Below are 22,885 nucleotides of genomic sequence, written 5' to 3' on the forward strand. Positions count from 1 at the left end.
TCCTCTATATATCTACCCTGCGCTTCTCTATAACACTTCTCATACCATGTGAAAATTGTATGACTTCACCCCCACTTTTGATGTCAGAGACTGTTCCTGTATCTAAAGGGCCTCAGCCCAGTACGTGGCACATAGTAGGTGCTGGGAAAGTTGGCATTGTGTGCTACATATGAATATGTACATAATGTATACATTATGGATGAGAACTTAGTGTAGTAGTAGGAAATAGTGTAGTAAAAATGGAATCTAGGCAACGTGATATAATTTGTAATGCATTATAATAAAGACCTTTGACTTTTCAAAGAGACATTAAAATTAGTGACAAGTACAGTACCTTTAAATCTTTTCCAAGTAGAGATATTCTAAAAAATATAAACATTACCATATTTTTCCTTTTTTTCTTATTTTAGCATGGATTCATTTGTCTTGACTGATGATGGTATATTGTTTTTCATAAATTCTAAAAAAGAAAATTAGTAATATTAAAGTCATTTTTTCCCCTCCCTTCTCATAGCACACTCTTATATCCAGTCAGGTGGACATGACTTGAATTTTATTGGAGAATTTAATATTTTTTTCATTTTACTGAGAAGACTTTTTGTAGAACTAACACTAAATAATTATGCGTTACGGCTTTACAAACTCATCAAGGCAGAGAATAGCTTAGGTTTTCATCTGGCATTTCAAAATAAGTAGTATTTGTTTGGACAAAAGAAGGGGGAAAGGTTCATTTCTCATTCTAGTTACTTTCCTGCTTTAATGGGTTTTTTTTTAATTTTTTTTGGAACAATTACTTCCATATTGAATCTAGGTTGTGTTTGTTGATTGCAATAGCTTAAATTTAAATGTTTGCTTAAGTACCTGTGATGTAGTTAACATCTTATTATTAATTCTTACCAGAAATGGGAAAACTGAGGTGTGCAAACTTTGTGATTTAGTATTGACAGCTAGCCTCAGGGACTATACCCTTTTAATTGAATACTGTATGACGAGCTACCTTCATGTTGTTATAATTGTGTTCATTTTCATGAATCTGGTCAGAATCTAGTCTGGTAAGATTGTTTTGTCAGAATAATCTATTAAATAAAAAACTAAAGTAGTGTCAGCTTTATTAGAGGTACTATAGTTAAGTAATAAACATGTATGACTAATAAGTATTTCAGTAACCCAATAGATGCTAGTCTGTTAGATAGTTGGTAAGTCCTTTAAATTGTAAAAACTGAGCATATTAAATAACGATAGTGGAAAAGTCTCTATGCCACTTTCTTTTAGGCACGGACACTCGCTGGTATGTTGAGAGAAGTCGAGAGAAAAAATGAAGAGCTTAGTGTACTGCTGAAGTCACAGCAGGCTGAATCAGAAAGAGCCCAGAGTGACATTGAGCATCTCTTCCAACATAATAGGAAGTTACAGTCCGTGGCTGAAGAACATGAAATACTGACAAAATCCTACATGGAACTTCTTCAGAGGTAAATTAATAAATGTTTCTCTTTAAGATTAGAATCTGTAAAGAACACGTAGCACTTCTTTTCTGTGGCCCTACAATCTTTTGGTAAGCATTTATATATACTGATAATACCATAGGTGGTAAGTAGTTAGCAAGAAATTTAGTTAAAATGAAATAAAGTATTGCTTACTCAAACGCATTATTAGGGTTGGAAACAGAAAGTAGCTTGCTTTCTTTCCAGTTGACTCTTCTTTTCATTGGTTCATCAGTCATCTGGGATGTTAGCACTGTTAGCACTGCAAGGACAAGTTTTGTCTATTTTGTTCACTGACAAATCCCTAAGTCCTAGAACAGTGCTTGGTACATATTTAGGCATTCCATAAGTAATTACTGAATGACCCTTGTCACAATTTGTATTAGGTTTAACCATATGAATTGGTCATTTCTACGAATCAAAAGTGGTTGAATAGTAACACTTTCATATCTGAATAAAATGGAAATTTGGTTGTTAGTGTTTAATTAATCTCTAAATTTTTAGTCAATATTTATCCTTAATGACATTGAACACAATTTACTTATATGTGACTAGATATGTACAGTAAATTCTTAAAGGCACATTGCTGTAAAGCCTATTTAAATTTCTGATAGATTTCTGAGTTTTCCTCCAAGAAGGCTATACTAATTTATACACCCACAAACAAAGTGTAAGACTGATTTTTTCCTTTTTTATGAAGCAAATTTTTTTATTTTTTAGGCCAACCTTAAAACTTCTGAATTATAAGGAAGACCAGGAAAAATTATGTATTTTCTACTAAACAATAGAAAAATAAAAACACTCTAGTTAACTGGTTCCTGTAAAATATAATTTGTACTTTAAGATTGGTTAAGTTTTGAAAAATTTCTGCTGTTCTGTGCTGTTAATAAAGCGTTCTAGAAAATGGTTAATTTTGTCAAGGTCCATGTGCTTATTTGTGTATCAGTGAAAATGAAGGATGGAAAATGTATAACGTCTGGAAAATGCAATGGCAAGGTGACTTCTAAACAGGGTATTTCCCCCCAACAACTTCATATAAAATCTGATTGAGGCAGCCCTGATAAAGTGAACTATTAGTGTTAAGTCAGTATATAAGAGAAAGTAAACAAGCAGGCCAAGAGAAATAGTGATTTCTAAGACCTACTGATGTTCTGGATAGTGATTGAGGAGCCAAGAAATAAAACTCCTGCCTTGAGGGGCCAGGTGGGTAACAAGTAAATGAAGCTGGCTGAGGAAAACTCATCTGTAATATTAAGGAATTTAAATTTAGATTTTAAAAATTCTGTGTAGGACAGATAAATATGGCTAGTGTACCAGTCAGTTTATTTATTTTAGTAGTTAGTAAAGTGAAAAGGACTTTTTATGCTTATAACCTAAACAGAAAAGGCCAAAGAGAGGCAGGCAAGTGTTTGAGGTCACAAAAGAATAGCTATTTGGGAAGCACTGATTCAGGCAGAAACCCAAATAATGTACAAATTAGTGAGTAAAGGGTAGGAGTTTTTATGAGAAAGGGAAGGGAAATAATTACATAAATAAAAAAAGGAATTTCAATAGGTGCAAATAAACAAAGTTATTGTTCAGCTGTACATGGTGGTACTAATTCTAAAAAATGTCTTTAATATTCAGTTTGGTAGTCAAGTTATCTGCTTTGCTGTTAGGATTGCAAACAGTTTTTTGAAATACAGTGTTAATTTGGCTCAGTCCCAACATTATATTGCCCAGTTCAAACATTGGAAAGGCTCAAGGAGAAAGACATGCAAGGCAATTCCTCTGGAATGGCTGCCTACCTCTATTTAAAAATTACTCCACTTACGTCAGCTTTTCATACTTAAGATAGTTGGCTATTAAAGTATTATTTCTTTCTGTGTTTACCTGGCAGGTAAAAGGAATAGGACTATTAGATGAAGAGTTTTAAAAAGTCAAGAGAAATTTAGACTCCTCAACTACTTTTCCATTAATTTGACACTTTTAGTTAAATATATATTATGCCCAAGAGGCTAATGATGACAAAACTTAACAGAAGTTGTTTCAGTTTCTTGATCTAACTGTAAAGATAACTGTATGTATTTTATAGGAAATTATGGAATATATATTACCTGTAAAATACCTGTATTCATAAATATGAGGTTAATACCCCACAAATTTACATTTCATGGTCATTTTTATCACCTCAATCAGCCAAAACATGTCTTCACTGCCTTTTAGAGTTAATCTCACTCTACTTATGTCCTGCTTGTTCATAACATTTCTCCTTTCACCTGCCATGTATGCAATTTGGTTAGAAGAAAAAGTAAACAAAACATTGAGATTCTTTTCTGCATTATGTGTTTTCTTGCATAAAAATATCACTAATCTTGTGTTTTCAGGAATGAAGCTGTTGAAAAGAAGAATAAAGAGTTACAGATCACATGTGATTCTCTAAATAAACAAATTGAGACAGTGAAGAAGTTGAATGAGTCACTCAAACAACAAAATGAAAAGTAAAATTTCTAGTTCTTCTAATTATTTTGGAATTTTCAAAACAGTGATTCCCTTTATACAGAACATTATGTTTTACAGATAAATTAATAGAATTTTAACTTATTTTAGATATAAAACATTTGGCAGAATTTAAGGATAATTACTATTATTAGAAATTTTTTCTTAAAATACTTGAGGAAAGAAGGAAATGTTATGGTTCATTGATGTTTTCTTCTGTTTTTTAAAATAACTTCAGAACTGTTACCCAATTAATAGAGAGAGAAGAACAGAGAAAAGAAGTACAGAACCAACTAGTAGACAGAGAATGTAAACTGGCAAGTAAGTAGCTTTTTATTTAACAAATTCTTTATATGTTAACATACATTGTGTTGGAAGAAAATCAAAATGCGAGTGGTTTTTATTTTGGTTTTTCATTAGTTTCCACAATACCTCTCATTTTATAAAACCTTAAATCACATCCTAAACAGCTTTCCTTTTCTTGCCATAACATTCACAAAGCAATTTAATTAAGCTGATTTTAAAAACTGGGAGTTACAGTAAATTATTGCCCTTTTTAAAATAAAACATTTTAAAGGAATGTAACAGCAGGTGGCAGTGCTCGGTAACTTTTAGTTATTAGCTTCTTAATGCTAACTCTGAAGTGATCCACAAAAACATTTTTGTTCTAACTCAGTTGCCTTAGAGTACAGACATCATCGACCTATGTAATTTTTCATAGTTTTCTCTCTCCCTTTCTCTTTTAACCCTTAAGTTGAGAATTTTTCCTTCCCCTCCTTTCTATGTATTATCTTCAGAACAGAGGAAGATGGAGATTTGGCATTTTTTTCTAGTACAGTGGAAGAGTTACATGGTGTTTTTTATTCATCAGATACTGTGAAACTTATTTCCAGCAAGGTATTTCATTGTCTCCCTAGTAGTTTTTCTTTGCTCTTGTGACAGAATAGCTACTAAAGCTTTTCAGAGTAGGTCAATATAGGACCCCTAAACATACAGATGACTGTTTGTTTGTTTGTTTTAAGACTTACAACAAAAAGCAAAAGTACAAGAAGAAAAGATTAAAATCTTACAAAAAGAAAGAGAAGATAAAGAAGAAACCATTGATATTCTTAGAAAAGAATTAACCAGAACAGAACATATAAGAAAAGAATTGAGCATTAAGGTAAGAATCTGTTGAGTTCATATTTGTCATAAAATGAAAAAATCTTATTTTGTGTAAAAGGTAAATTTGGATAAATTATTATTCTGTTTCTTTAGTATAATTTTGTATTGAAGATATTAGGATCTCAAAGTGGTTTAGCTTTTGTTATGAGGACTCCTCACAGTGTGAAAACCTGTACTTCCTAAGATAATCAAACATTTATTAAATATATATTGTTAGCCAGCACTTAACTGCTGTTAAGTGGGCAAGGAATACAGAAAAGGGTTCCCATTCTTTATGTCACATACAGGTAGCTGTATATAGGCATATAGCCACCTCTCACTGCTTAGAGAGATGGTAATAATAGTAATTCACGTTGTTTAGATGTCATAATTTGCGAAGGACTCTTTCAACCATTTTTCTTGATCTTCCTCACTTTCACAAATAATATATGTTAATTTTTTTGTTTTTTTTTAATTATACTTATTGGTTATGCTATTATATAACCAGTTTCTCCCCTTTACCCCCCTCCACCAGCACACCCTACTCAATCAGGTAATCCCCACATTATTGTTCATGTCCATGGGTCACTTATTTAAGTTCTTCGGTTGCTCCATTTCCTATTCTGTATTTACCTATTTGTACTTCTCAATTCCACTCCTCTTCCCACATTCCCTTATAAACCCTCCCATCTGGCAACAACCAAAGCTCTCTGTATCCATGATTCTGTCTTTGTTCTTCTTGTATACTTAGTTTTTTAGATTCAATTGTTGACAGGTATGTATTTATTGCCATTTTATTGTCCATAGTTTTGATCTTCTTTTTATTAAGTCCCTTTAACATTTCATATAATAATACTTTAGTGATGATAAACTCCTTTTGTTTTTTCTTGTCTGGGAAGCTCTTTATCTGCCCTTCAGTTATGAATGATAGCTTTGCTAGGTAAAGCAATCTTGGCTCTAGGTCCCTGCTTTTGATGACTTTGAATATTTCTTGGCAATCCTTTCTAGATTGAAAAGTTTCTTTTGAGAAATCAGCTCACAGTCTTGTGGGAACTCCCTTGTAGGTAACTAACTGCTTTTCTCTTGCTGCTTTTAAGATTCTATCTTTAACCTTTGGCATTTTAGTTATGATGTTTCTAGGAGTGGGCCCCTTTGCATCAATCTTCTTTGGGACTCTCTGTGCTTCCTGGACTTACATGTCTATTTCCTTCACCAAGTTAGGGAAGTTTTCTTTCATTATTTTTTCAGATAGATTTCCAATTTCTTGCTCTTCTCCTTCTGGTACCCCTATGGTGCAAACATCGGAATGCTTGAAGGTGTCCCAGAAACTGTTCACATTATCCTCATTTTTTTGGATTCTTTTTTCTTCTTCTTGTCTTGATTGCTTGTTTTTTGCTTCCTATGTTCCAACTCATTGATTTGATTCTTGGCTTCATCCACTCTACTGTTGATTCCTTGTAAATTGTTCTTTATTTCAATTAGTGTATCCTTTGTTTCTGACTAAATCTTTTTTATGCTGCTGAGGCCTTCACTAAGTTCCTTGAGCATTCTTATAACCAGTGTTTTTAACTCTGCATCTAATAGACTGCTTCTTGCCATTTTGTTTAGTTCTTTTTCTGAAGTTTTGATCTGTTCTTTCATTTGAGCCATGTTTCTTTGTCTCCTCATTTTGGCAGCCTCCCTGTGTTTGTTTTTATGTATTAGGTAGAAGTGCTATGACTCCCTATCTTGGTAGCGTGGCCTAATGTAGTAGGTGTCCTAGAGGGTCCAGTGGCACAGCCTCCCGTCTCACCCAAGATGGGTACTCGAGGGATGCTCTCCATGTGGCCTGAGTACACTCTTCTCTTTTAGTTGCATTTTATTGCTATTGGCTGGTCAGTAGTGGGGATTTACTCAGGCCAGTCAGCACCAAGCTCTGCCCTCTTGGGAGGATCACCTGTGCAGGTCCTCTGTGCTCTGTAGCTGTCCATTGGGTGTGCGGGCTCTGATGTTCCCCGGGTGGTGCAGGCCAGGGTCAGCCCCGACTTGTGTTCTGCTCAGGGCCACCCTGAGCAAGCTATTAAAACAGCCTGTTACTCGTGTGAGCTCAGAGATTCCCAGGCAAAGCCAACCTGTGAATCTAGGCTGGCTGCTCCTAGTGCTGAGCCTGCCACTACTTAGCAAGAGATCCAGGGGCTGGGAGGTTACTGAAGCCAGCTGTTGCTTGTTTGGTAGGATTTAGGAATTTGTGAGGCAGGAAGCAAGACCAGCCATTCACATGGAAAAGTCACGGTTTACAGTTTGGGTGGGCTTATAATTTGGGTGGGATGGAGTCTCTTGTGATCTTCTGTGCAAGGCAAACAGTGTTAGCCATGATATTGGAATCTCAGATATGGCACCAGCCTGGTGGCTCTGTGGCCTTGTGGCTCTGGGAGGAGGGTTCAGAAAAGGGGCATTCGCCTCTGCCTGCCTTTCTGTCTGAGAGAAAGTTGTTCCCCAACTCTTGCCTTGAGGCCAGACACTTCAGTTCCTCCCTATATGCCACTGGTGCCTTTCAAGGTGCTCCCCTGGTGCTGGAGCTCAGACAGAGTTAGTCTGAGTAAGCTCGTGTGTAGGTTCCTTTAAGAACTGCTCGGTAGAAGTTTCTTCTACCAACTCAATCCCCACTGGTTTTTGCAGCCAGAAGTTATGGGGGCTTATCTTCCAGGCAATGAAACCCTGGGCTGGGGTCCTGGTATGGGGCTGGAACTCCTCGTTCCCAAGATATCCCTCCTGAATGTTTATCTACCACTTGTGGACATTGGACCAGCCCATTCTGTGTCTTTACCTCTTCTACCAATCAGGATGGATGTGATTTCTTTACTTCTGTAGTTGTCAGATTTCCATTCAAGTCCATTTCTAATGGTTCTGAGTAATGGTGGTTCTATATGTTAGTTGTAATTTGGATGTGATTATGCAAGGAGGTGAGCCATGTTTACCTATGCCTCCATCTTGACTGCAATAATTATTTTCATCCTACGAACAAAACTTGAGTCTTGGATTAAGTTATTGGCTAAAGGACAGTCATGTTGTTGAGTAGAATAGTAGACTTATTCTAAATATAAGTCCACTGCTCTTTGTATTTTGTCATGGTGCCTTGGTGTGGTAGCCATCAATAGTGCTTTCTGGTCCATCTACTACCAGAAAGATGAGAACAGACCAGGATTAAAAGACAGTTTGAACAACTACAGAGCGTCAGTGACAGAAGAGGTATAAAATTCCATGCCACATTTACAGATTTCCTGAATCTGCTTTAATGTAGTTATTCTAATAGTAATTCTAAATGGTAATTAGAATTTAAAATTTAATTTAGAATTAGCAAACTTTCAATTGCTACGATTGACTTAAAAAGACAAACAGAATGTGTCTTCGCAATTAATATTGTTACTTATTGATTACTTACCTTAAACTAGTCATATAATTTTGTTAACCAAAATATACGTATTTATAATGTGTTGTTTGAAAGGGTTGTTTTACAAATGAAAAATAGAGATACCCTAAAATATCTGTGAAGAGAAAAATGCAAAGTTGTTTATTTTCCTCTTCTCTGTCTCTTAGGCTTCCTCCCTAGAAGTTCAAAAGTCCCAATTAGAAGGTCGTTTGGAAGAGAAAGAGTCACAAGTGAAACTTCAGCAAGAAGAATTGAACAAGCACTCTCATATGATAGCAATGATTCACAGTTTAAGTGGCGGGAAAATAAATCCAGAAACTGTGAATCTCAGTCTATAGGTATTCTGTATCTACTGGCAGAGGTGGGGTGGGGAAGGTAATTTCTGACTTCAGACAAATAACAAATTATTATTTAATTATTAATTAAGTAAAGAACCTAATCTAATAACATGGTTTTATTTGGTCTTAAAGTTTTACCTCCTATTTCTGGCTTTTATTGCTTAAAGTTTTCTTTGGTTCTTCCATTAGAATGTTATTCTCAACCTCCATTATTGTTTTTGTAAGACTTTTTCCCTTTTTCTTAGTTGCTTCCTACTTTATTCTGTTTAATTTAGTCTCATTTGTGATTATTTAGATTTTAAAATCAGACTTGCTTAATGTTAACAATTGTAAAGATTAATAAGTTGAAAATGTGATTGGTAATAAAAAGAGAGAGGGCATGATATAGCCAGAGAAGTTTTTTTCTAAAGTAGCACAAAAGAAAATATCAGTGAATTTAAAATAATTTTATTACCGTACTTAAAGTGCAGTAAGACAAATGGTAGAAATTCTAAATTTGAAAAAACAATGCAATGAATATGAAAGAAATAATGTATAAAAATTCAAAAATAACCGATGTATTAACGACTGTTGTTTGTCACATATAAAAACCTTGTAGAATTATTTATGAGATAGCTTTAGTTTTATTCTTTAAAATGTATGTTGGCCCACCCATATCATTTCAATTAACTATGAATTTTGTATGATTTACATTGGATACCTTAGATTCTACCCTTAATACCTATTAAGAAATTTATTTGTTGTTAATTCTGATGTGAATTTTATGTAATGTATAGCCTTTCAGTTAAATCCTTTTTAAAAGTGGCCATTTAATTTTAAGCATAGGTTACATATTCTTCATGTTTCTCTTTAATACAAGGGAAGTTTTCAGTAATCTTCATTTGAATCAAATGTTACAAGTAGTGTTTAAGATGAGTTTTTATATCAACATTTTGGTTGATTTTATTGTTATACTTTTACAACTATTAATTATACCTGGTGTTTTTTTTTCATTATTTATATCTCCATTTAACTTAGGTGAACTTGGATTTGCTTTTCTATTTTTCAGCTATAATATATCTGAATTTATGTTTAGAACTTAAACATATTTTTTGTAATTCACTAATTATATTAACTAATATCAAACTATAGTAGTTTTATAGATGTGCGTGCATTTTGTTCAGGCACTCAAATGTTTAAAAAAGAGCATTGTGCCAAATAACATTTTAAATTGCTGCTTGTTCTATAAGGAATGCATTCTATTTCTTAATGTGCAACTGCATGCATTTTTAATTTAATATGAAAAATGTTTAAATGACTACACATGACTGAAGAACAGAAGGCTCTATAAAATAAAAAACAAAAAGTTTTGTAAAATAAAGAAACAGACCAAAAGCTCTAGGGAAAATCAAACTATATTTATAATTGAGGCACTCTTCAAGACACTGAGCCTAGGCCCAGTGCTGCCCAGCAGAATTTTGACGATGGAAGTGTTCTACATCAGCACTGTTTAGTGTCATAGCCTTTAGCCACATGTGGCTATAGAGCACTTAAAATGTGGCTAATGTACCTGAAAAATTGAATTTTTAATTTTATTGAATTTAATTAATTTTAATGTTTTATTGTGATTCTATTACAATTGTCCCAAATTTTGTTTTCCCTTTTGCCCTCCTCCACCCAGCCCACATCTCTCTCCCAAAGTCAGTCCTGTCTCTGCTCCCATGTCCATGAGCCATTCGTACATTTTTTCACTGTTCCCTTCCCCTTCCATCATTTCCTCCTCTCTCCTCCCCTCCTACAGCTATCAGTGCATTCCATGTTTCCATGCCCCTGGTTCTGTTTTTCTCATTAGTTAATTTTATTCATTAGATTCCAGTTATGTGAGGCCATATGGTATTTGTCTTTTGCCAACTGGCTCATTTCATCTAGCATAATACTCTCCAGTTCCATCCATCCTATCACAAAAGGTAGGACTTCTTTCTTTCTGCTGTGTAGTATTCCCTTGTGTAAACGTACCACAGTTTTTTAATCTACTTATCTACTGATGGACACTTGGGTTGTTTCTACCACTTGGCTGTTGTAAATAGCACTGCTATGAACATAAGAGCGTAAGTTCTTTTGAATTGGTGTTTCAGGATTCTTAGGCTGTATTCCCAGCAGTGGAATTGCTGAGTCATAAGGCAGTTTCATTTTTAGTTTTTTTAGGAAGTTCCATACTATTTTCCACAGTGGCTGCAACCAGTCTGCATTCCCACCAACAGTGCACTGGGGTTCCCTTTCCTCCACCTACTCACCAGCACTTGTTTGTTGATTTATTGATGATAGCCATACTGACAGGTGTGAGGTAAAATTTTATCTAATTGCCATCCAACTAGAGTATAGATGTAGGCGATTCTCGCAAGTATGCATTTATTTAAACCATTCAATTGGCCTATTCTTCAAGACTTACATAGACACCGGCCCCATATATTTTTCAACAGCCTTTTGTTAATACAAGTTTAACTTGTTAATCTTTTCTCTCAGAAAAGGAAAAGCATACCTCAGTTTTAAAGGTGAGCACTTATCATCATCCTTTGTCACTATTCCTGTATTTCCTAGTCTTTCTGTGTCTAGTAGAGTCTTCTATATTCTTTGTATTACTTTTCTTAACCTAAGTATATTGGATACATGGGGTTTTGGGGTTTTTTTTTTTCTTTTTTTGTTTTTGCTTTTTGGTTCTGTGTCTCTCCTGTATGTCTCAGATTTGAAAACAAAAAAGCCCAAAATGTATGTGTATTTTTTCTTTAAAAAAATTTAAGCAAGTTTGAGCCATCATCATTAAGTTTTACAAATGATTTCTGTGTGTGTTTGCCCATTTACTAATGGAGAAAACAAAACTAAGTAAATGCATCATTATATTAGAATTGTATAAATCTCTAAAATTTTGCTGTGAAGAATTTGTACTCAAGTGTACATTAACTCAGTTCCTTTTACCATTTATATTTGCCTCTTGAACAAATATAAAATGTAGACATATTAAAATTTGGCTGACTGGCATTTATACTAAACTGTCCATTTAATGTCAAGGTAAAATATTATAATCATTAAAACTTAATGCTGTGTTTTGGGGGAAAATTGTCAGATTAGTGCCCTTTTAATTCTGTGTTGTAAAAACTAGTTATTTATGTTAAGAATATAACAAGATTCTGTTTTCGTTAGGACTGTTAGTTAAATGAAAACATATCTGAATTTCAACTTTTACCTGAGGCTCATTTACCTATGTTATAGGTACTGTACTTCTAAACAAGGTACATTCCCTAAAACTCATAACCTTATATTGAATCTTTGTCTTTTTAAATAGATATGCATTGCATTTACAACTTTGCTTTTGACTTACCAACTGTGGGACCAAACTCCTGTCCTGTTTGTAACTTAATTCCATTTTAGAAGTCAGTAAGTATTTTCTGTAAAGGGCCAGGTTTACTCTTTCAGGTTTTGTGAGACATACAGTCTCTCTCACACACAACTACTTGGCGCTGCCATTGCAGCATGAAAGCAGTCATAGACATTACCTACGTAAATGGGCATGGCCGTCTAGCATCATAGCCTTCCAAAAAAACCTATTTACAAAAACAGTTGGAGCTTTGCTTTTGGATATTGTATCTTACTGATTGACTCTCTTACTAAGAAATGCATCTCTTTATTTTTGATGTCTTTGTCTTGAGTTCTATTTACATCAATATAGACACTCTAGCCTTTTTAACATTTTCTCTTGGCCTGGTGTATCTTTTTCTGTCAATTTACTTTGAACTTGTATCATTACATATAAATGGCATGAACTTACAGACAACATATAGTTGGGTCTTGCATTTTTTAATTTGTTTTGACAAATAAGTCCTTAACTTTCACAGTCCACTTGGAGTTAACATTGTACTAAATATAAAATGTAGAAACCTTGCGATTATTCTTTTTATCCATTTATCTTCTCTTTATCCTTTAATCTATAATTGATGCATATACCTATATATTATTAACCTCCAAAATAATGTTGTAATTTTTTTAATTAAAGATTTTACTTACTTTTTAGAGAGAGGGGGATAGAGGGAGAAAAAGAAGGAGAGAAACCTCAATGTGTGGTTGCCTCTCACACACCCCAACTGGGGACCCAGCCCGCAACCCAGGCATATGCCCTGACTGGGAATCAAACTAGTGACCTTTAGGTTTGCAGGCTGGCACTCAATCCATTGAACCACACCAGCCAGTGCTGTAATTTTTTATCTAAACAAGTATATGGAAGTACCTTGGTTTGCAGCATCATAATGTAGTTATCTACTTGCATGCAATAATAAACACAAAAGTAGTATCTTCAGTATAACATTACTATTTTCCGCTTTGGAAATAACAAATAACTTGTGGGGAAACATTGCAAGTGACTTCTTTCACCTTTTGCCCACTAATTTTTAGCATCCATTGATAATTCTTGTTTGAATTAGTTATTATTCTGATGGTTGCCAAATGGTTTGGTTTTGTTTTGTTTTACTGTAATGGGAGAAAATTGAACATTTTAGTAATATTATGATATACTGTGAATAGCAATCTAAGTTACATCACTTATGAATGATATCACTGACAAAATTGTTATATGTGTTCTGACCAGAAAAAGTCCAGCCATTGTTAATATCATGAGAATGGTTTGCATAACATTGATGTAGCCTGGTAACCAAGAAGAGTGGCCTGGAATGTGCATGGATGAACAGTGATGACTTGACTGTACTAGTCATGAGGTCCGTGGATGCCATTGAGTGAGCATGTGTACTCTGTGGCTGTGGCAATCAAAATGAGTGAGCAAGTCAAGCAACCAATCTGCATCAAATTTTGCATTAAGCTTGAACATTCCGCCACAGAAACTATATTCAGGTGATTCAGAAGGCTGCAGCTCTGGGCAACTGGTGATTGGCAGCTTCATCACAACAATGCACCCACTCATGCCTCACATCTAATGCAGAGTCTTTTGGTGAAATACGAGATCACTCTGGTGACTCAAGCACCCTATATCTCCTACAGCCCAAGCTTGGCGCCCTGCGACTCCTGGCTTTTCCAAAAACTAAAATCACCTTTAAAGGGAGGAGATTTCAGACTGTCAATGAGATTCAGGAAAATATAATGGGGCAATTGATTGTAATTGAGAAAACTCAGATCCCAGGTGCCTCCTTTGTTCTATGCACCATGTTTTGTGTTTCTTGTATCTTCAGTGAACGTCTTTCACATTACATGGTTGGATACTTTCTGGACATACCTCGTATTTTCATAAGCCAAAAAATTGAGATTTGCTTTCTTTAAGAAAATCTTAATTTTCTTAAAGGTATGTTAAGAAAGGTATGAAAAGGTATGTTAAACATACTAAATATTTTTTTTTTCAAGCCACAGGGCTCTTTAGATACTATTTTCCTTTCCAAACTCCCTAATTTGAGAATTGTTCATTTAGATCGTAAATTGTTTGTTTTAGTCAACTGCCTTGGTTCTCAATGATCACCAATAAATATTAAATGAAAAAATACATACCTTTGAAAGGCAGATTTTCATAATGTGGGTAATGAGTCTGATGAGTGTTTGAAATTGTATGCCTGTATAATCCATAAATTGAAAGGAAACTTTTTTTAAAAAAACTTCGGTTTTTTTTGACTCTGCAGATTGCCTTGAAATCTTATATAGTCTTTGTTCAGCATTTTGTAGCTAACTTTTAGCCTGTTATTCAAAGATCGTAAGGCCTATGTGTTTATGCTTGTGTTCATCTAAACATTTCAAAAATACCCTAGAGAAAACTTAATTTTAGCACCATAAATGAGGTGCCATAATTCTCAGAATCCAGTTTTTTCCACATTGAGTTACAATATAGTCCTTCATAAAGGTTATTAAATGTGAGAAGTATCTTTCCTCCCAACTAAATGTACTTTTTTTAGTCATCTAATTCCATCAAGATCTAGTGTTTATTTGCTCTTGGTATCCCAGAAAAATAAAGATAGATAATCCCACTATTCACAGCAACGGGCTTTTTATATAGAGTCCAACCAGTGCTACGTAAGAGAGTGGAATTTTCAGTCAGTAGAATAGATTGGGTTACAGTTTCATTATGTTATTAAAAACTAATTTTCCACTAAGTAGCTGAGCCTTTGGCAGGGATTTAATAGTGAACATGATTCTTTCTCCACTACATTATCTACACTGTTCTTCCAAGTGTTATATTTCATCTCACTTATCTCAAAAAGCCAAAAGATAAAATATGTATTAGAGTAGCCTGGTTTCTTTCTTAAACTTCAAATACAAAGCCTATGATTAGCCCTAGGAAAAGACAACACTATTCATGTTCAATTAGGCAGGGTTTTCATTTACCCATAAAGACTAGTATTGACAACTACCAACTAATTTGTATAAAATACACAGTTAAATAGAGCATGTTAAAAATGGAAGGCTTTAAGAAGTGACCCAGCCTCCTATTTCAAAAAGATATTTAAACTGCATTTTCAGAAAAGAGGCCTCATGATTTGAACACAGACTGGTATGTGATTAAAAAATAAACATGGATTATAGGCAATTTTTCTTATAGGAATTCATCTTACGGGAATACGTGTATATACTAAGAAATAGATACAGTAATATTCATTGAAGCTATTATGGCACAAAATTAGAAACAATTCATATATACAGTAAGAGGAGATTGGTTAATCAAGGTACAGTATTTTAATAGAATAACATGCAGCCTTTTTGGAAAGATACTGAAATATGTAAATACATGGAAAGATTCCTGGTATGTTAAGTGAAAACCAAACTATTTGTAAACAGTGACTCATATCTGCATATTTTTAAGATACATACATGTGTATAAATGCATATGTATACAAAAAAACTAACAACTACGGGACACTTACATGCAACAGCATGAGTGGATTTGGAGACCATGATGCTAAGTGAAAAAAGCCTGTCAGAAAAAGACAAATACCATATGATTTCACTTATATGTGGAATCTAATGAACAAACTGACCTAACAAGCAAAATAGAGACAGACTCAGAGAGCAGGATGACAGCTATTGGTGGCAGGGAGGGGACTGAGCAAAGAGGAAAAATGGCTCATGGACGTGGAAAACAGTGTAGTGATTGTAGGGGTGGGTATAGGGAATTGAATGGTAATGGAAAAACAATTAAAAATACAATTCAAAAATAATTGAAGGAGAGAGGAGAATAAAATGGTTTGTATATAAAATAAACAACTACATATAAGCAAGCAGACAACTTTTAAAAACAGTGAATAGTGTGTCAACATGAGAAACCTGCAAAGCTTTAGAGAATTTTTATATAAATTTATTTGAGCCAAACAATTGCTAGCAGTCTAGATCTCAAATGCTCTGGAGAATGGCAGCTTCGCGGTTTCATGCATTTGAAATTAAGAAGGAGGCATAAGGAAGATTGCATGAAGATGGGGGAATGCAAGGCAGGGATTTGGATAAAGGATACTTGAGATTATGTGCTCTCTTGAGGGTGGTTACACTTCTGAGGTATCTGAAAAAGGCATACTGAAAATATCAACCTACGCACAACAATGTTCTGGGTTTGCTTAAGGCAAAGATAAACCTTTTACAGAAGTTTTATGCCAGGGGCAAGACTAACTACCACTTAAGGAATTTATGATTAGATCACCCGTGATTACTTTCTATACAACCCGATTGTTGTCCATGCCTCTGAGCAATGAAATTAAGTTTGATTTTGTTTTCTATTTGCATTCTAAATTTGTAAAATAAGTGTTACTTTAACTTTTTAAAACCATGTTTTAAACATGAGTTTTATAATCATCTAACTTTAATTTCTGGCTCTACCTCAATTATCTGCAAAATGAAAATAATACATACTTCATAGTATTAGGGTTTTTTTAAAGATTTTATTTTTAGAGAAGGGAAGGGAGGGAGAAAAAGGGAAACATCAAATGTGTGGTTGCATCTCGCGCGCCCCCTGCTGGATATCTGACCTGCAACTCAGGCATGTGCACTCCACTGGGAATCAAACCTACAACTCTTTGTTTCACAGGCCGGCACTCAATCCACTGAGCCACACCAACTAGAGCTATATTTTTTTAAAAATACAAATAAAGCTGTTGGCTTTTAGTAGTTTCTCAGTAACTGTTTCTTTTGAAAGGGGAATGGGATAGAAACCTTTATTCATTTGTCCTTGGTTTCTTATTTCTTAACAAACTTATGGACAGTTGTAGAAAGTAAAATTAACAGTAAAGATTCTTCATTTTCAAGAGCGGAGTAAGGTGATGAGGTTAGTACTAAGAGTTAGGTCTTCAATTCAGAGCTTCAAAGTGTTCTTGTCTAGGCATAGGGTAACAACTTTATTGACTGAAGCTAGTCTAGGTTGCTTTTCTACTTAATTTTTTTCTATTAAGTAGCTGTTCTAAGCAGTGTTAACTTTTTTTTTCTTTCAAAGACACATCTTACATACTTTAAATCAGCCTTCTCTTGGATGTCATAGCCTTTTCTAACTGATGAATGTATGTACAAAATTCATTACAAAGTTGTGCAATGTTATTTCTTTAATTCCCTGGAAGAGATTATGAGGAAAAGACATAGTTGAGAAAACTTTACTAAATTTTAATAAAACAAAGGTCTAAGACTTATATCCTATTATAGTCCTAGCTCTTTTAACAGACAAGTGGACATTAACAGTAAACAATCTTTAGAAAACACTTGGCCAGTTAAGCCACATATTTGTAATAGCCTATTTTCCACTTTATGTAAGTTAGAGTTTTTATATTCTATATTACTATTTCTGTTTAGAAATGTCATTTTTTTGTTAGCCTCTTTTTAAAATGTCCAAAAATGTTTAGGGCCATGTGTTTCAAAGTAAAAATTTATACATTGTCTTTACAGAAATAATGAAAATATAAGCCTTTAGTTGTAATATCAAGGAAGGGTCACAATATTAGAAATTTGCATAGAATTAAGAGGGTAGATAACATGGTGATAGATGTTTGAGTCTAGCTTTGTAAGAGAATAAGCAAGGTCACCCTGAACCATTTAGTCTGAGCGACATTTCATGCATATACCCTTGAGATGAGAATAATTGAAACCATGACTCAAATTCCTGCCTACTAATCTGAATAAGAGACTCAAGAATTGATGTTGTGTATTGTTGTAAAATATATCATTTACTATGGTTCTTGGTTGGGAATTCAACTTCTGGTCATTCTACTAATAATTTCTAGGGGCTATGTTTATTTGTAAGATTAGTTCAGTGACGATTACATGTTAATCAAATGTATTTATGTCTCTTTTGAATCTGTCCCATTCTGTGGCCAGGAGTATCATCTTAATTTTAACGACTATGAGTGAAATTCTTTATGTGGGGAACGGATGGGGGTAAGGAATATATTATATAAGCTCATGATGCAAAATTTGAAATTTAAGAAAAATGTAGACTTTCCACTCCAACCTGTAAAAAGTTTGGAGTTATCTCTCCCACCCTCACAACAAGAAAAAAGCTGAGCAAACCAAAAAATCAATGACTTTTCTTAGCTCCATCAGAGAATTGAAGTCACAGGATTAACCACCACTTTGAAAACTGTAAAAATAGATAAATACAGAGAATATAGATTTATTTACCTGAGGCACAGGGGTGGTAGGAACACTTAAATGGTAACTTTGATGAATTCCTAGAGGTTGTTTTACTCTGTGAATTAGTTTGAGATTTATAAACTCCTGGGAGCCCTCATACTTATACACTTCCTGAGTTGTACTTCTGGGATCCCCACCAGATTCTCATAGTGAAGATCAGAATAAAAGTTTCCCTCATGGTTGGCTTGGGGTAGAGGGAAAGTAACACTTTTGAAATAAGCCAAAGACATTCTCCATAATACAGGGAAAAAATTCCGGGGACCATTATTTCATGAACCTAGCTATCAAAATCTTCAACAAAAATTAGCAAATTGAATCCAACTATGTATGAAAGGTATAAATCACAACCAAGTGTGATGTAGTAAACTCTTAATCCATACAATAGATATTATTCAGCAATAAAAAGAAATGAGCTATCAAGCCATGAAAAGAAATGGAGGAAACTTAAATGCATGTTGCTAACTGAAAGAAGCCAGTCGGAAATGCTTACATACTGTATGGTTCCATTTACATGACATTCTTGAAAAGTCAAAACTGTTTTAAGAGTATTAACTTTGACAGATGGTGGGGAGGAGATAGCAAGGGGGATAAATAGGTGGAGCCTAGGGGATATTTAGGGCAGTGAAACTACGTTGTTGATACTGTGACATTTATTCATGACATTCAAAATATGACATTCATTTGTCAAAATCCATGGAACTCAAAGAATTAACCTTCATGTAAATTGTGGACCCTGGTTAATATATCGATAATAGTACATTAACTGTAATAAATATACCACACAAATGCAAGGTGTAAATGAAAGAGGTACCCGGGGTAGGATGGGTATATGGGATTCTATCTGCTTATTCTCTAAACCTACATCTATAGTCAAAATTGTCTATTATTTTTTAAGTGTAGAAAAGAAAGAACTACATGGTGATAATTATTTCCTTTATCCCTCTCTCCTAGCATCTAGTTTCCCTCCACTGAATCAATGCCTTGTTACCAGTTTGTGTAGCCATAAAGAGATGTGCATCACATAGAAAGATATATGTGTATATACATGTTCTTGGTGAGTTCTAGAAAAGCATTCTCACATATCATTCTATACCTTTCCTTTCCCACCAGACAATATCTAGGAAAATGTTCCAAGGTATTAGAACAGACAGAGCTTCTTGATCACTTTTGAAAATTTCATATTTCTCTAATAGATACACCATTGTTTATTCAACTCATTAATGAACACATTATTTTTTCATCTTTTGCAATAATAAATACTGCAATTATTATCCTTATAAAGATGTCATTTGAAGGAGAATTACTTGGTCCAAATCACATGCATTTTAAAATATCCCACCAGTAATGTTTGCCCACATCCTCATCATTTTATTGTATTCAAACTTAAGCAACCATATGGTGTTAAACATTTTCATGGCTGCCATATGTGTAGGAATTACATATTTGTTTCCTTTCTATAACTGTTCAATTTCATCCCAATTTTTCTCTTGGGTTGTCCATGTTATTGGATTGCAGGCAGTCTTTAGTAAGAAATATTTCAGTTACTTATGATAAAAGTTGCAAATTATTTTTTCCACTTAATTGACTGACTTTTGACTTTGTTTATGGTGTATTTTTTTTCTATGTGTAATTTTTTGTTTTAAATTTGGTAATTTTATTGTAGCTTGATGTTTTAATATTTTATAGTACAGATCTCCTCATTTTTTAAAAATTGTTCAGAATATACTTGTTTTATTTATAGTATTGTAGAGTCATCTTGTCTAGTTTTTGAAAAATGGTTGACACTTTTGCTTGTGTGTTAGAGTTATAGATTGCTTAAGAGACAGTTGAAATCTCTATAATGTTAAATCATCTTTTCTAAAACATGATGTGCCTTTCCATGGGTTCAAGTCTTTTATAACCTTTGATAATATTTGTATATAGTTTTTGTATATGGTTAAATTTTAACTTCTTTTGTGTTTTTATTTATTATATTTTCTGATTAAATGGAAGCAGGGTGTTTTTAAGATTTTATTTATTTTTAGAGAGAGGGGAGGGAGAAAGAGAGGGAGAGAAATATCAATGTATGGTTGCCTCTCTTGTGCCCCTAATGGGGACCTGGCCTACAACCCAGGCCTGTGCCCTAGGAATTGACTGGGTGACCCTTTGGTTTGCAGGCCGGCATCAATCCACTGAGCCACACCAGCCAGGGCATCTAAGCAGTTTTATATTTTGTACCCAAAGCATTACTGAATTTACCTGAAGGAATCCAAGAGAACCACCTAAACACTACTATAAGTAATTAATAAACTATTTATATCATCTATAAGCAAAACAAATTTTACATCTTCATTTCCAAGTTTTAAATAATATATTTCTCTGTTTCAGGTCAATTTTTAAAAGTATATTAATAAAGGACTTCTTTGTTCATCCGAGGCTCTAATGGAAATATTTCTAGTTCTTATGCTAACTTTTGAGTTAAGAAATATATGCTTTAATGTGTTGAACATTTCTATTAAGAATTTTTATCAAGACTGGAAATGGACTGATTGTACCAAACTGGATATAAATGTTTATCTTTTTGGTATCTATGAAAGATAACATGACTTTTCTTTTAGTTTATTAATATAGAAGGGGGAACCCAAAAAATGAAATTTATTTATTAAAAAAAGTGTATTTATTCTTAAGTGTTTAAACATCAGTCACCTTCAAAATATTCTCCATTTGATGTAATACACATACCAAGACATTGTTTTCCACTGCTCAAAACAGTTTGAAGTGGTCAATTTGATGCCTTTTAGTGCATCATTTCTTGCCATTTTTTGTTTCACCACTTCCACATCAACAAAATGTTTCCATTTGAGGAATTTTTACATCCAGGGAAACAAACCAAAAAAAAAAAAAAAAAAAAGACAGGGTGAGATTGAGTGAATAGAAAGGAGGGGGCATGGGAGTCATGCCATTTTTTGTTAAAAACTGAACATTCATTGTGGTTGGGTAGGTGAGCCTGTAAATCACCCATCACGAAATGGGCATGTGTATTGAAAGTCTTAAAAAAAAAAAAATTCACTGAAGCCAAATGTAGCCTCTCACAACACCAGCTGGTACACTGATACAGTTGGGCTCCTAGAATACTCACCTGGTGGAGGAAAACCTGTCCTCCAAGAGGCATGCCCTCCAGAAGATAATTCCAGGGGTTTTTTGGGTCCCCCCTCGTATATTAGTCAGTATATGCTAGTTCATGCTGTAATCAATAACCTCAAATTCTTAAAACAACATGGTTTATGTCTTGCTCATGCTGCATGTCATAGAGGCACCACATCTTCCTTACTCCCAGACTCAGGAGCATTTAAAATTGCTATAGTGGAGGGAAACAGAGCATGGCAAGTCAGTCGCTGACTTTTAAACCTTCTTCCTGGAAGGGGCACACATCTCTTTGGCTCTTGCTTTATTGACTAAAGCAAATCACATGGCCAAATGGAACTATGAGGTGAAGGAAAAGAGAAATCCTACCACATACCTCTGGAAAAGAGCTGAAAATGTTTAGTTAATCTATGGTAAAATATATTAATATATTCCTTAATTTTAGTGATCTTTAAGTTTCTCAAATAAATAGAGCTTAGTCGTAAAAAATTTAAATGTGTTAATAGGTTCTGTCTGGCAACATTTCATTTAGAATTTTTCAGTAACAGTCATAAGTGAGAGGATTTAGTTTGTGCATTCATATGTACATTCTTTGTCAGGGTTTGGTATTGCTTTAGATTAATAAAAGAATTAAGTATGTTTTACTTACTTTTTTATGCTTGTATGTTATTGTAAAAGAAGAGGAGTTTTAGGTTTCTCCAAAGCTCATAGAATTGACCGTCTAGGTGCAGTGTGCTTTTTTTGGAGAGGAAGGGGTTATTACCATGATGGCTTTCTGTATTTTTTTCTATGTTAATCTGTTCAGTGTTTTTTCTCCCTAGTCTGGGTTTTTAATAATTTATATTTTTCTTAAAAATAACATTTGTTTTTACTCCAGGTCTTCAATTATTTTGCTTACATTTGAACAAAGAAATGCCTGATATACTTTTATTTTTCTCTACAGCCACAATTCTCTCTTTTGATTTTAAGTACTTGATCTTTTTCTTCTGCTTTACATCAACCAGAAGTTTATCTGTTAATGTATTTCAGAGAATCAGCTCTTGGATGCATTTATTTATCATTTTCCTATGTATTACTATATAATTTCTCAATTTATTTTTAAATTTTTTAATTGTGAAAAATATGCACATGTAGAGAAGTGCACAAAGTAATGTTATTCTATGATACGTATAACCAAGCCAAACACTAGTGATCCAATAACCAAGTTGAAAGTTCACCTCATGCAGCTTCTCATGAGTTCTGTCCTTCCGTCATCATCAAAGATAATACCATAGTGCTGACAATTACAA

At 34.0% G+C, this 22,885-nt stretch overlaps 1 protein-coding gene across 1 annotated transcript in view; it reads left to right on the forward strand.

The window, feature by feature from the left end:
• The window catches only part of CIP2A (cellular inhibitor of PP2A), a 39,245-nt gene extending 30,396 nt beyond the window's left edge, over positions 1–8,849 (forward strand). The window contains exons 17-21 of the mRNA XM_054577239.1: positions 1,273–1,469; positions 3,848–3,961; positions 4,198–4,280; positions 4,982–5,121; positions 8,679–8,849. Coding sequence (XP_054433214.1) covers positions 1,273–1,469; positions 3,848–3,961; positions 4,198–4,280; positions 4,982–5,121; positions 8,679–8,849 — 705 coding nt within the window. The remainder of the gene's footprint in view (positions 1–1,272; positions 1,470–3,847; positions 3,962–4,197; positions 4,281–4,981; positions 5,122–8,678) is intronic.
• Positions 8,850–22,885: the final 14,036 nt, after the last annotated feature.

This window comes from Pteronotus mesoamericanus, unplaced genomic scaffold (genome assembly GCF_021234165.1).
Source record: "Pteronotus mesoamericanus isolate MK-2021 breed Mesoamerican mustached bat unplaced genomic scaffold, CSHL_Meso_final contig_42, whole genome shotgun sequence".
NCBI classification, from domain to species: domain Eukaryota; kingdom Metazoa; phylum Chordata; class Mammalia; order Chiroptera; family Mormoopidae; genus Pteronotus; species Pteronotus mesoamericanus.